The 14982-nt window shown below is 35.7% G+C and overlaps 1 protein-coding gene across 3 annotated transcripts in view; it reads left to right on the top strand.

Annotated features, from left to right (window-relative positions):
- The window catches only part of CNTN5 (contactin 5), a 670764-nt gene that overhangs the window by 394534 nt on the left and 261248 nt on the right, over positions 1–14982 (top strand). For all 3 annotated transcript variants that reach the window (XM_040544184.1, XM_040544185.1, XM_040544186.1), the window contains one exon: positions 6633–6851. In XM_040544184.1, the coding sequence (XP_040400118.1) occupies positions 6633–6851 (219 nt within the window). The remainder of the gene's footprint in view (positions 1–6632; positions 6852–14982) is intronic.

Genomic DNA, 14982 nt, shown 5'->3' with positions numbered 1-14982 from the left:
CTTCACTACCTGTAAAGTGAACCCAGCCTCAGCAGGTCATACATACACATCCAGACTCCAGCTATTTAAAATGACATTCCCAATGAGGGTTGCAGTGTTTTTGTTTGGTTTTGTTTGGTTTTGACATTTTTTTCTGCCTATTTTGTTGCATTACCTGTTATTTTGACTACTAAAATGAAATCTCTGACAAGTAAACTAAACCACACACAGTGGGAGGTGTGAATAGGAGGATCAGATGTACTAACAAGTTCTTGAGAAAATCTACTGGTTCCTACTTTTTTCATTGTTAAAATCTGTTTTATTGTTGTTTTCAGTTATAGTTAATTAAATTTCATCAGTAAAACATAATTTATTGACATTTTGCTGTTTTGCAGTAGCACTTCTAGCTCTTACAATGAGATGCCCTGCATGAACAGGTTATCAGCACAACATTTATCAACAAGTTGCATCTTTCTCTCTGGTTATTGCCAATCTATATGTCATGAAGTATTGTAAAAAAAATGTGCAGGCAAAGAACAAAGTAGAAAATATGTTTGTTTTGAAAGTACTGGGGAACAACAGTAATACCATCCAAAGTTTACAGAATAAAGGCATGCTTTTTCTTAAGCTTAGAAGAATGAACACTTCTACAGGAACTAATTAAAAGTTGCAATGAAAAACAAAAACGAACAAAACTAAACTAAACAAAAACAACGTATTAGCATTCTTAGTGGCATTTGATCAAGCATGATAGCTAGCAAAAATATATGAATGAAGGTCACACAAGTATTGTAAAATAGACTAAATTTTAATCTAATAGTTGAGAAAAGTCATTGAGGTAGATACTGACCAGTAGTCCCACTGGAAAAAATAAATTAAATAAATAAATAAACAAACAAACATCATCCCAAGAGTCAGAAGCCTTCATTCTCCATAGATTTCAAACTACAAAGAATGTTTTCAAAGGAGTTTTGGGTGATGGATTCTGCAAATTTGCTTTGTCATCTTCCACCATTTGGAGATAGAATGCATTCTGGTAAAATTAAGTAGTACTATTGATGGAGCTATTTTGTCATAGGTTATGCCTTTTGAAACAAATCTGTCAGATTAAATATAACAGGATAGCATTGGTATTTTACATTTGTACCTGTGGACTGTACCTAAGGGATATATGTGCTAAGGAGCATATGCTGTTCTGGGAGAAAAAATACCCCTTTTTTCAGAGTTAGCTTGGTTTTCCCATAGCACATATGAAATCAAGTTAAATTTACCCTGACATAGCTGTAAATAGCTATTACAGATTAAAGGAATAACATTATATAATGTCAAAATTCATACATACGCTTCTTCTAATAGAAGAAAAAATGTATGATCAGTAGAAGACAGTTTCTCTATTACCTGTGGTGCTGTTTTTCCTGGTTGTGTTGAATCTGACCAAAGAAAGGATGGACAGCAGCATATACTGGAAATAATAAAAGCAGTATGAATAATTTAATGAGTTGACACAGATTCATTAAAAAGTTATCAAAACCTCATACAGATCAGAGTCTACTGTTGGAAATCACATTTAAGGAAATGTGCATTTATAAGAAAAAACATAGTCTATCTTAAACCTGTCACACTATTGTTAAGATGGCTATAATTCCAGTAGTTCTAGTGAAAAGAACTCTGAAGGCTAATCCAAGCTGGTGATTTTCATGCATGCAAACATTTGGAGTAGGAAGTGGGTTTCGTTTTTAGGTAAACCCGATTTCTGCTCTAGTTGTCAGAAATGATCACAAGCTACAGGCTTTCAATAAAAAACACAAGACATATTTGTTTATAATATTTATTAACCATTTCTAGTTGTCTTACAAGAGAAACTTTACTCAGATACAGCATACTGATGAAAATGACAAAGCAACCACAATTAGGGTGAAATTTCACACTGATCCTGAATCCCAGCCAAATAAAACAGTTATAGAATGAAAGATCAGAAAACATCTTGTGTAATACTGCCATTACTGCAGGACCTTTTCACCGTGGAAAGTGACTTTTGTATCTTTTCCTTCTCTTTCTTTCCACAGTACTTTACATTCATGGAATCTGAGATCATGTTGATTTCTTTTTTCTTTAAATCTCTTAATTTATCACTGTCATCAGTCATTCCACATTTAACTAGATAACAGGTATATCTTTTTTTTTTTTTTTTTTAATTTTAAAGTGGAAAAAAAAATAATCTTCTGGAATTGATGAGGCAGCACAGAACAAGTTCACCAAGCTCCCTGCATGTACTATTTCGGCAAAAAGAAGTTGTCAAAACTATTTCAGTGTTCTTGAATCCTACTTACTGGCGTAGTTGATCGCATTGCATTAGCACATTATTCTTTGAAGTGTTAGCACTTAAATTAGAACATGTTTAATGTATGCAAAGAAACTGGAGTTAGAAACAGCCTAAAAATTAGAAATATGACATTAACAAAAGCTACATTTTGATTTAAACTTTTGCAGAAAGTGAGACTACATACTACAACTAGAGATTTCAGTATGGCTTCTGTTTATTTTTGTTTAGCAATATGATATGTTGGCAAAACTTAGGCAGCCTAGAGTGAGTCTCACTGTTCTTGTAGTTTCTTCTCTCTCCCATCCTTCTAACTGTTTAGCCCTCCAAATTTGTCTGGCTTCTGCATCTCATAGAAACATAGAATGGTTTGGGTAGGAAGGAATCCTCAAATACCATCTCTTCCAACACCCCTGCCATGGGCAGGGTTGCTTTCCACTAGATCAGGTTCCCCAAAGCTTCATCCAACCTATCCTTGAACATTTCCACAACTCCTCTGGACAACCTGTTTCAGTTCCTCACCACCCTCATTGTAAAAAACTTCTCCCTTAGGTCTAATGTAAATCTATCCTCTTTTAGTTTAAAAACTTTACCCCTTGTCCTGTCCCTACAGGCCCTGATAAAAAATATCTCTCCATCTTTCTTATGAGCATTATTATCTATTAAAAGGCTGCAGTATGGTCTCCCCAGAGCCATCTCTTTTCCAGGTGAAACAACCCCAGCTCTCTTAGCCTTTCTTCACAGTCCTCTGATGATGTTTGTGGTCCTCCTCTGGACTCACTGTAACAGATCCATGTCTTTTTTGTACTGAGGTACCCATTGCTGGAAACAGTGCTTCAGGTGGGGTCCCACAAGAGTGGAGTAGAGTGTGAGAAACACCTCCCTCAATCTACTGACTACTGTCTTGATGTAGCCCAGGATATGATTGGCTTTCTGGCCTACAAATGCATGTTGCCATCTCATATCCAATTTTTCATACACCAGAATGTTGAAGTGGTCTGCAGGGCAACTCTCAACTCATTCATCACCTATACTATATTGATAATGGGGATTGCCCTGACCCAGGTAAAGGACCTTACATTTGGCCTCGTTGAACTTCCTGAGGTTGACAAGGGCCCATTTGTCAGGCCTGTCATATCCCTGTAGATGGCATCCCTTCCTTCTAGCGTATCACTAGTTTGGTAACTCATCTTGGTATCCTCTGCAAACTTGCTGAGTATGCACTAAATCTTACTATCTAGATCATTAATGAAGATATTAAATAGTATTGTTCCCAGTATATACCCTTGAGGGACATCACTCATTACGGATGGACTCGAAGCATCTTGCCCTCCATTCCTCTGCATCCCTCTGACTGGAAGCTGTTCCCGCCTCACCACGTCTCCAAAAGACTGCTTCTGCTTCTTCTGGCCTCTTTTTGCACTCACCCTAATGATATAAAGCCTGATACCAAACTAATCAGGTCAGAAGCACCTAGTTAGCTCAAACTTACTAGGAACTGTAGTATGTGTTGTCTCACAAGTTTGTATGTACTTCCAATTAAAAAAAAAAAAAAGTATTTCATAGTACAATTTTGAAAGAAATAATGGTTATTTTGCTCTCCTCTGCCTTGATAATCTGTAATTTGGCATGGTGGTAAATAAATTACATGTAATGGATGATAATACTCTTTTTTTAAACATACACAGGAATTGTTTTGTGAAACCATACTTTTTAACATAGCATTTTCCTTCCGATTCCTTATGTGTCTCGGGTAGATTATAAATCATTTGCTCACCTTGGGTTAAGAGCTGGAGAATATGTATGCATTTACACAATAGAGCAGAGAGATGTGATTTTTTTTCAAAGCAAGAGTCCCTTTCATGGTGCCTTGTGCCCTTATTTACAGGTTCAATATGGCTACATCCCAATTCCATGTAAGAAAAACAGGATTGCTTCCCAATCTGCCCATTTCCAGATATTCTGCAGAATTTCCAAGGTATCAGCACTTTGGGGGATATCAGAGGATCTGAGCTGTGAAGATATGAGGAGCTTCACAGTGCACAATGCCCCCTTACATTACAACTATCTTGCGACTAGGACTGCTACATTCACCACTGAGTATTTTCAATTCATGTTTTTGTGGAAATGTGTTAGGAGATTTCCTTTGATGGAAATGTGTTAGGAGAGTTGGGTCCCTTTCCTTTAAGTCTGTATTCCCCATGTTCTTTGCTTATGAGGAAGATGTCAATTCTGCAATGAGCACTTTGTGTGATAAGTTTAAATGTTGATATTTCTACTGAAGTTCATTCATCTAAAATCATTTGTGTTTGTAAAGCCAACAAATGATTTTGTTCATAAGATAAATTAGTATATGGTGAGACCAAAATAAGTAAAACATATTTACAAGAAAGTGAAATACCCTTTGTATACTGATCTCAGAGAAATCAGAATGAAAAGAACTGATTTTAACGGTGGTAGATTTTAGTATGATATTGTAGTTTTTTTCAATATTTGCTGGAAAAAAACATTATGTTAGAACTAAAACACCTCAATATTGAAAAATGTTTAAATAATAAATTGAATGACAATCAGAGTTTTGTTTGTTTGTTTGTTTGTTTTGTTTTTGTCAGTTATATTCCAATGATAATCTTACAAGATTTCCTATAAGATATACTCTCATACTACATTGCAATTAATCATGATGATCTTCTATCTTCACTTTCTTTGTGGGCCAGGGAAGATGATATAATGTATATAGGATATATAACAACATAATATACTTTATAAAATGTTTTATTAGACCAGTATGAAAAACACCATAGCACAGTTATCCTTATTTGTGACATTTCCATCTGATTGTCAAAACTTGTCTTTAAATCCTAATTTTAAATGAGATACTTCATCAACATATAATCTACATATTTGCAGTTTACATAGAAGAAAATAGATATTTTCAAATGCTGTTTTTTTGCTTTTGCCAAACTCCAGCCTCTAATAAAAGGTAGAAAATGGGCATTCTTAACATCAGAGACAATAAGCAGTGCAGTGGAACGACCTTTTCCCAAATCTGAAAGACTCTCAGTGTTCACTGTCACTATCTTGACAAAGTAAAATGCATATTTCTCTAATCTTAAACCATTTGCAATATAGAATTATCCGATCTATAGCTATTTATGCTTAGATTTTTCTAAAAGCTCTCTAGCATGTCCATGGACTAATATTTTAAAGAGATTTTATTTCAGTTGTTTGAGCTGCCACTCAAAGTTTTTGAAGGGAACACTCATCATTTTTCATTTTTCATGTTATGCCTATGTGAAGAATGTCCAATTTATAAATATTTATAATCAGTAAAGATAACAGAACAATGATTTTTTTTTTTTCTGCCAACCACTTCCATTAAGAAAAATTAGTTGCTTCATAGGTGTTTGATATGCAGTCTGACTCCTTTTTCTCATCTGTATCAGTGTTTTTAAAAAATGTTCTTCTTACCTCCTAAAGATTTCGGTTCTGCAGCTGCTGTATGTTAACAACTATTGATTTCAATAGAAGTTCTGATTGCTTGGTTCCTGCAGTGGTATTTTAATCTATTATAATAATATAATTTATTTATCTTATATTTGGCATCAGACAGGAACCAAAATCTTCAGCACTACCCATTATTTTTAGACATTGAAATTTTAAGTATAGGTGAAAAGGAAATAAAAAAGGAAGTTGCAGAAGCAAAAAAGGAGTTAGCTTTCACATATGCATCTTTGTGAGAGAGAGATTTCTGCAAACATGTACTGTCAGACTTTTTAGCTAACCCATGTGATTTGCAGAGTATTGTTGAAAGGAGGAACATATTTAGATACAGCTAGTAGTTCTGCACTGCATATACAAAGTAATGTGTGGCAGTGAAGGAAAGACGATGGGCTGGCAGACACTTCTGTACTGGTGACTTAGGTTCATAGAAATAGAATTCAAAATATTGAAAATGCATATTACCATAAGCAATAAATTTAATAGCCATCTTTTTTATATATATTGTTTTGAAACTACAGGGGAATTTTCTGTCTTAAAGCTCTATGCCATTTCAGTCTAGAATGTGAGTCCCTCTTGCAATCCAGAGTGTCTTTGACAATCCTTTCAGAGATAAAAATTCTTGATTTGTCTTTAAATTTTTAACATGCCAAATTAAAAAAAAAAAAAAAAGAGAGAGAGAGAGAGAGAGATTTTCTTATTCCATTCTTGTTCCATATATTGTATACTGGATAACTGAAATATTATTTTGATAAATGATAGATTTTTACTTTTATTCAGTCAGTGTTCACTTCTTATTTGTTTGTGAGGTTTGTTTGTTTGTTTGTTTCAGAATATTCAGAAGCTGTTCCTGGCCTCCCCACTTCATATGCTGCTATTCTCAGAATCAAATCTGGTAGTTCATCTTTAGCCTCATTTAACTCAAAGAACAGACCACGATTAAGCAGTCCTTCATTAGGAAGTTTATCTTCACCAGGCTGGAGAGGAGCTGCACAACATTATCACTCCCCAACAAACCTTTACCACTTTTCAGAGGCCTTCAAACATGACGGTAAGTCTAGTTTCCTTCTCTGATTCTTTGAAAAGCCCATGCTTATATTTGGCCAACACAATTTTTCAAAAACAGTATGTTTCATATCAGTTTACTTCAGTGTTTCTCAAACATAGTTTTGAATTTTATTTAACAAAGTAGAAATAGGCATCTTTCCCTTGAGATCTTCCGATTAGCCTTAAAGTCACCAGTTAAAATATTTCTTAAAGATTGCTATACAGAACTGTTTTATACAATTTTTGCTACATGAAAGTAGCAAGCTAGTGATTTGAAATTCCATTACAGCACAATTTGATCTGTGCAACTAATATCTGTATGTTTGAGAAGCACAGTAATAAAATGTCAGTCCCTCTTTTATATATATATATATATATATATATATTCTCTTTGGAATTTTTCTAATTTAATCAAGAATGATAGTAACATAAATTAATGATGAATAGTAAATCTTATAAAATTACTTTTTCTCTAAATTGTCTGCTTTGTATAGTCAACTCTGTTATATATATTTATGCATAGCTACACTTATGGTGCAATATGGTTTCATTTACTTTTAAATACAATAATTCAAAGTAATAATATGTATTTTCTCATATTTGGTTACATTTAAAGAACCTGTATTTCTTTAGCATTTCTTTAATTATATTTATCTGAATTATGTAAGAAGAAAAAAGAGAAGATGAGAGAGAGACAGAGAGAAAAGGAGAAAGTGAAGAAAGAAGGAGAGGGAAAGAGTGAGATACGTAGAGGCTAGAGGATATTTAAACAGTAGGCTAAGAAAGTAGCAGAGGAAAGACCCATGAATAATACCTCACAGATCAACAACATTCGTGCAGTATAATGATTGTGCTTACAGGATTACAGCTTCATTCAATAGGAGCTGTAATTATTTATTTATTTTCTGAAAAGTACCTTGCATGCATTGAAAGATAATGGTATATGCTTTCGTTTTTTTTCTGTGAACAGAAGTGGCTTATGTATAAACATGAACATGTTCCCTAAATGAAGCTTTATCTAGCAGACAAACAACTTGAATTAAGCAACCAGATAAATTTTGTTTCATAGCATTTCTGTTGCTGGTGCAGTTTTTTACACTTGTCTGTTTTCTGCAATATTGTTTGTAAGCACTGACTACACTAAGCTCAGTTATTGTCCATTCACCAGAGATTGATGAAACCTCCCAGGCAACCTAGTATGTGCAGGTGAAAAACAAAGTTCAAGATTAGAAGCAGAGTGTACTATCCTGGTCTTCGACATCATGAGTGTCTAGAGCCCAAAGCAGAAGGAATTGGTAGCTGCAAGGCAAAAGAAAAGAGACTTTAGGAATAATATAATATAATCTGGAACTATAAAGCATTTTCTCCCTAATTGACCCTGATTTTTCCATTGTTTTCCTCTGGAAAACAGCTTACTATGTTTAAATTTGATATGAATTTTGACTGTTACACTTGAATCCTTTGACAAAGCTGAGAAAAATGTATGCTTATCACTTTCTAAGAAAATAAGAGATGGGCTAGTGACCCTTAGGGTGCGTTCTACCACCTAAATCCTTGGCATTTCCAGGAGATATACTGAGATTGTGCCTGGTATCAGTCAGCAATCATGACTCTTCTCAAAATACAGAGACCACATTCTCACTCTGCAGTTTAGCTTCTTCTATTTTGCAGCAGAAAGTGAAGAACCACTAACTGGAGTCAAAATTTTAAAAGGGTCATAACTCATAAGCCCCAATGAACAGAGCACTTCACTCAGAAGAGGGGAACTTGAACTCTTTCTTTCAAGGACTGCATAAAACAGTCCTAGGAGAGTTACTCCATCACTTACAGGCCTTTGTATATCCAGCTGGGTGGAAGCAGACAGTTGCACAGACAGGTAAATGTGAAGCACCTGAGTAATATTTTAAGAGCCCTTGACTATCTGAAGCACCTCCATGGCACAGGCACACGTATGAATTAGGACTTAAAAAAGACTATTGTACTTCAGGTACAGCAGGAGTGAGGATCCTGTGTAAGGAGACTGGGCTCTGTAGGATATTCTGCATCATCCTAGAGGGTGAGAACATCTCTACTCAGGCAGCTGAATCCAACTTTTTCTAAACCTCTCTTAGTTCACGATATGGAATATTTTCTGTTAATTACTTACATCTGAGATAAATATTTAACATTTAGAAACCAGAAATAAATTTACTGTCTCAATTATCTGGTTTTCCATTGACTTGAACTAAGTAAAATAAGTAAATTTATTGAGTTCAGTTTGGTCTTGAGGCTCATTTATTATTTTAAAGCTCTTGAAGAAAAAATATTTTAGTTATTTTCCTAATAACTTTAGTTTTTTCCTATTTCCTTTAGTTATTTTCCTACTTTTATGTGACAATTTATAAAGTTAGGTGATGGTGTTTACTAGCCAGGGCATTCTAAATAAGGAAATGGTACAGTTCATGTGCAGTCATAAGGGGCCTGCTACAAGTGACAGAACATTAATAATGGGGTGAGAGGGACATTTTTTATGTTATTACAATTGAGAACTTGCATAATTCAAACATCTCTTATATGGCATACACTCAGGAGCCAGATTTGCCATAAGAAAAGACAAAATACTCTTATTAGCAGCCTAAGTATAGGGGTTCTCAAGGAACTTAATTGATTTCCCAGCAGACATGCTCAGAGGCCTGACATGGCTTCTAATGAAGCTCTTCTTATACTGACTTTATGCTGTTTAATTTGCACTCGCAGTATATCAGTATGGTTTTCTTGATATCACAAATTAAAAGAACTCTCCAGTAGCTCACTGCTGAATTTAAACTATATAGAATTACTTAGCATAAACATGCAGTTAAGGCAATACAATCCTCTTCAAGCTATGTATCAATGTGTAAAGTCATGACTAAAGAATGTGCACAGAAAGTGTGAATTATTCATGAAATACTCGAAGAATCATAAAATTGCAAACTCATATTTTCTTACAGTTCCTAAAACTTTTGGAAATGTAACAGTAAAAATTAGAACTTAACTTTGAATAAAGTTCTATCTATGGTTTGATATCTTTTACAAGAAAAGAAAGAGCAAGGTCTACTTCACAACAGAAAATGTTTGAATCAATGAACTTCAAGATGTGTAAGATGAGAGTCAAATTTTTGTTGAATTTGAGTTCCTGGTTCCACACCATCTGCTAGGTACTCTCAAAATACTTAAGATACAAAAAAAAAAAAAAAAAAAAAGGTAGTTTTTATAAAAGTTTGTGTGGGGAACAGAAAAGCTTCCCTTGAGAAATTAAAATAGTAAATTGAGATATACCAATGAATCATAGAATCATAGAATAATTTTGATTAGAAGGGACCTTAAAGCACATCTAATTCCAACCCCCCTGCCACGGGTAGGGACACTACCCGCTAGACGAGGTTGCTCAAAGCCCCATCTAACCTGGCCTTGAACGCTTCCAGGGATGGGACATCCACAGTTTCTTAAGGCAACTTGTTCCAGTGCCTCACCACCCTCAGAGTAAATAATTTATTCTTTATACCTAGTCTAAATCTACTCTTTTTTAGTTAAAAAATATTACCCCTTGTCCTATCTTTACACTCCCTGACAAAGAGTCCCTCTCCTGCTTTCCTGTAGAACCCCTTTAGGTACTGGAAGGCCACTGTAAGGTCTCCTTCTCCAAGGCTGAACAACCCCAACTCCCTCAGCCTGTCTTCACAGAAGAGGTGCTCCAACCCCTTGATTCATCTTCATGGCCCTACTCTGGACTCGTTCTAACACATCCATGTCCTTCTTGTGGTGGGGGCCCCAGAGCTGAACATAGTACTCCAGGTGGGGTCTCACAAGAGCAGAGCAAAGGGGAAAAATCACTTCCCTCGACCTGCTGGCACACTTCTTTTGATGCAACCCAGGATACAGTTGGCTTTCTGGGCTGCAAGCGCACATTGTTGGTTCGTGTTGAGCTTCTCATCAACCAACAACCCCAGGTCCTTCTCCTCAGGGCTGCTTTCAATCCATTCTCCACTCAGCCTGTAGTTGTGCTTGGGATTGCCTTGGCCAAGATGCAGGACCTTGTACTTGGCCTTGTTGAACGTTGCTGACAATATGGAAAAGCCCCAACAATTATCATAATTGCTCACCACCCACTGACTGATGCCCATCCCATCCCCGAGCAGCAGCCCACACACACCCTGGCCGATCACCCCATATAATTGTTCAGCATGACGTCCTACGGTATGGGACTTCCCTTTGGCCAGTTTGGGCCAGTTGTCGTGTTTCTGTCTCTTCCCAGCTCCTTGTGCACCCCCAACCTCATTGCTGGCAGGGCAATATGAGAAGCGGAAAAGGTCTTGGGATAATCTAAACATCAGCTAAACAACAGCTAAAACATCAGCATTATTGTCATACTAAATCAAAAACATAGCAGTAGGAAGCTACTAGGAAGAAAATTAACTATCCCAGCTGAAACCAGGACAAAGGCCCAGCCCTCATCAGCTTGGGAAAAAAGGTCTGTTACTCAAGTACAGTGGGAAGGACAAACCCCATAACTCAGGCCCATGGGGAAAATGGCTGACACGAAGAGTCCACTATCATTCCTGTCTGTGAGGACAGCCTCTTAACCAGGACTCTTCATCCTGAGGCCCTTTGCCCTATCCCAGGGCCAGGGCAGAGGGAAGTGGAATTCAGCATGAGGTTGCAGACCAATAAATGGGTTGTCTAAACACTGGGGAGTAATTTAGGTGTTTAACACACTTTTAAAAAAGCTAATATCCTATGGATATACATGAAACAGGCAGATATGACACTGGACCTGGAAAAAAAATGCATGCCTCTAGATCAACCACACCCGGGCACCTCATATGGCATTAAATACTCATTTTAATTCCAATTGTAACATCGAGAAGTCCACTTGCTCCACCTACAGACAGGTAACTCATCCCTGTTGCACAGAGTAGGGCTCATCTGTCAGGGCTGGGCTGTGCAGCATCACTTCAGGGGTTGTGAGGAGCCTCACCTGACCTGAACCTACACCAGAATAGAGCAGGGCTGACACAAACATGGCACTCCGCTGGTCTGCTCTGCCCAGCAGTTTTGCCCAAGACAGTAGCTTGTAAGCAATCTCCCTGTCTTGACCCATGAGTTTTACATCCTATTTCTCCCATCTTGCTGAGGAGGGGCAGTGAGTGGCTGGTGGCTTGCAGCTGGCAGAGGTCAACCCACCATAATATGTAATGTACTACAGTAATGCTGTTTGAAGAGTATGTACTGTAAATATAAGTTTTTGTTGTTTTTGGTGTTTTGCTTTTTTGTTGTTGTTGTTGTTGTAGTTTTAGCTTATGAACTGTTTAAGGCTTATAATTCTGTAAAAATTTGAACAAATATATAAGCCTGCTTGCTTCTGTAACGTAGTTCATATGTATGAATGTGCTCAAACAGACTTTATAATCAGGCACTTTTTTCTATTTTTGCTCAACAATCATGCATGTTTACTACTATCTAAAAATCTAACCATCACCTTGGTTACTCATGGGACTAGCCTAAGGTCTCAGAAAACATACTGCTACAACTGTTCACAATAACACTGTGGTAAGACCCAGAGATGCACTTTTCAGGGAAGATTCTCAACAGAAAAAAAAAAAAAAAAAGAAAAAAAAAAGAGACTGATGCAGTTTATTAGACCTGGGACTAACAACTAACAACCAGCATTTATTAACCCTGATGTTGGCTTTCTTGAGCATAATTGAGCAGTCCTTCAGTCTATTTTGTAAAAGCACACATGAACAATTTCTGTGAATATTAATCAATCTGCAATTATGCTGTAGGCAGAGGAAATTGTATTTAGGTTTTTAATGGTGATTAAATGTGTTTAATATGTGATGCAATACTGAAAGAGAAATTAAGATACTCCCAGCTGTAATCAGGTGAAATTCATCTGGTTATCCACTTCGAACCAGAATCCTCAAGCAGATTGCAGTCAAGCTCTCCTAGGTATTTGCTGTTGTTATTAATGCATCTATAACTTGGAATTCCTGAATAAGTGAACGTTCTCAAACAACACGCCAAGATAAGCAATTAAACCAAAGTTAGTTAAAAGTAAGGTTTTAACCCATGTGTACTTTTCAATTGTAAAACTTCATTGCCATCTACTCAAAAATCTCCAGTCCTTAAAAACAGTGATAGATAAGATTCATCTGTTCCTGAGAAATCCCATACTGATCACTAAATATGTTTTCTCCAAGCACCTCAGGTTTTAGTCCACGTATTATTCTCTCAGGGACAAATGTCTGCCTCAGAAATGATTAATATAATGGTTGAAGAAGATATTCAAAAATTGAAATGAACTAGTATTGAAGAATGAAAATTGAAAATGAAAAGGTTGAGAACTGCTAATAACTAAATTTTATTTAAAATAAAAGTTTATCAGTTAGTAGGATAGCAAAACACAGCCAGAATTCTATTACACGTTTTCCCAAAAATTCAGAATTTTATCCTGCAACATAAGTCTCTAAGTCTGTAGTATGAGTGGTGCCATGCACACACTTTTTTTTTTAATATTATTTATTATTAAAAGAATGGATTAACTATATAAATTTAGATGTGAATATTTACATTGCTTGTATTCAGAGATTAAAGGCTGTGAAGCCACCAGTCTGTATACCTGAGTCTCACCCCACCATGAAACTGAAACATCAGCAGTGTGCACTGGCTTCTGGGAATTATTAAGTCCCACAATTTCAATGTAACTTTAAACTCCCTACACAAAAATCAGAATATAGTTAGCCTCAAGTGGTGTTTTAGTCAATTTTGGATAAGTTTAAGTCAATTTTGGATTTTCCATTATCTTCAATGGGGATTTTAAATATTGGCTAAAATATGTGCCCATCATTGATACAAATACTGAAGCCTTCACAAGGCTTCATTTTACCTGATCTTTTATTATCATTATGTATAAGAAGATTAAAACTTTTCTTTTTAATTATGTCATGCAGTATTTTAATTTCATATATATATATTTGAAAATATTTCAATGAAATGTTTGTATCTGCAATATGTTCCCTTCATTTCTTTCGAAATATAGACAGGAGGTATAGAACCGGCATTGCTAGTGACACTAGCACCTAACTAGCATTGCATAATTTACTTTCTAGAAATCCTAGACTGTAAAAAAATATTTTATCTACAGTGTCACTCCTAGCGAGAAGGTAAAGACACTAGTGCTCATCAATATTTCCAAATCGTACATCTCTTAATCTGCATGGGATAACACCTAAATCTAAAAGCATTATTTAGTTTCGCATTTATTAATCAATTCTTGCTGTTGCTAAACTCTAGTTTGATGAATGCTCTGATTATTTATAAACAGATTCTTTCTTTTGCAATATGAGAAGTAGATAACTCAATTATAAGATGCAATCCATACAATACATTGTAACCATAAAATGACAGATAAAACCCTGTTCCCCTACGTTTCATTGCAGCTAATAGGACAAAATGACTATCCCCTCGCTCGTCCAAATCCATAGGTTCGTGCTCTAAATCTGATGTGTATTATGAGACTAAATGATTCAAGAGTTTGGAGCAAGGCTAAGGTGATTAAAATTCCAGTCTTCTATTGCATAGTGAGCATTTGAGTTTTTCACACTTACGTGTTCACGAACAGTGTACCTGCAACCTTTTACTTTTCTGAAGGTTACACTTCCCTCTGCACATTATGAATGAATTGGAGTCATAGACATATTGTTTGGGTCTATACAGCTTTTCTTATCCAGAAATGTTAATTCATATGAAGATATATATATATGACAAAATTAGAGAAGACAGTGGAAGAAAATGAAATGTCAGATTTTCATATACATTATTTAATAGTAGCAACCAGTTGCTGCTATTAATTTTAAAAGCATTTTTTTTCTTAGCAAATCTTTGACATAAAGAGGAAATGTGCTTCAGTTCTTTGTGATATGAACTTCTGCAAGCATCAAGATAATTTTTTGTTTACCTTACTTCCTATAAACAGAGTTAATTCCTCTAGCATTCTTAATTCTCTTAACCTGCTCATTAGGCTTCAGGCCAAAATATGTCTGTTGCTAAAGCTATCTTAATGCACTGCCTTAGATGCACACCTTAAATCATACTACTTCATTGTTACATTAATA

The sequence above is a fragment of the Cygnus olor genome, chromosome 1 (assembly GCF_009769625.2).
Source record: "Cygnus olor isolate bCygOlo1 chromosome 1, bCygOlo1.pri.v2, whole genome shotgun sequence".
NCBI lineage: Eukaryota > Metazoa > Chordata > Aves > Anseriformes > Anatidae > Cygnus > Cygnus olor.
This window is presented reverse-complemented; position numbering and strand designations above follow the sequence as displayed.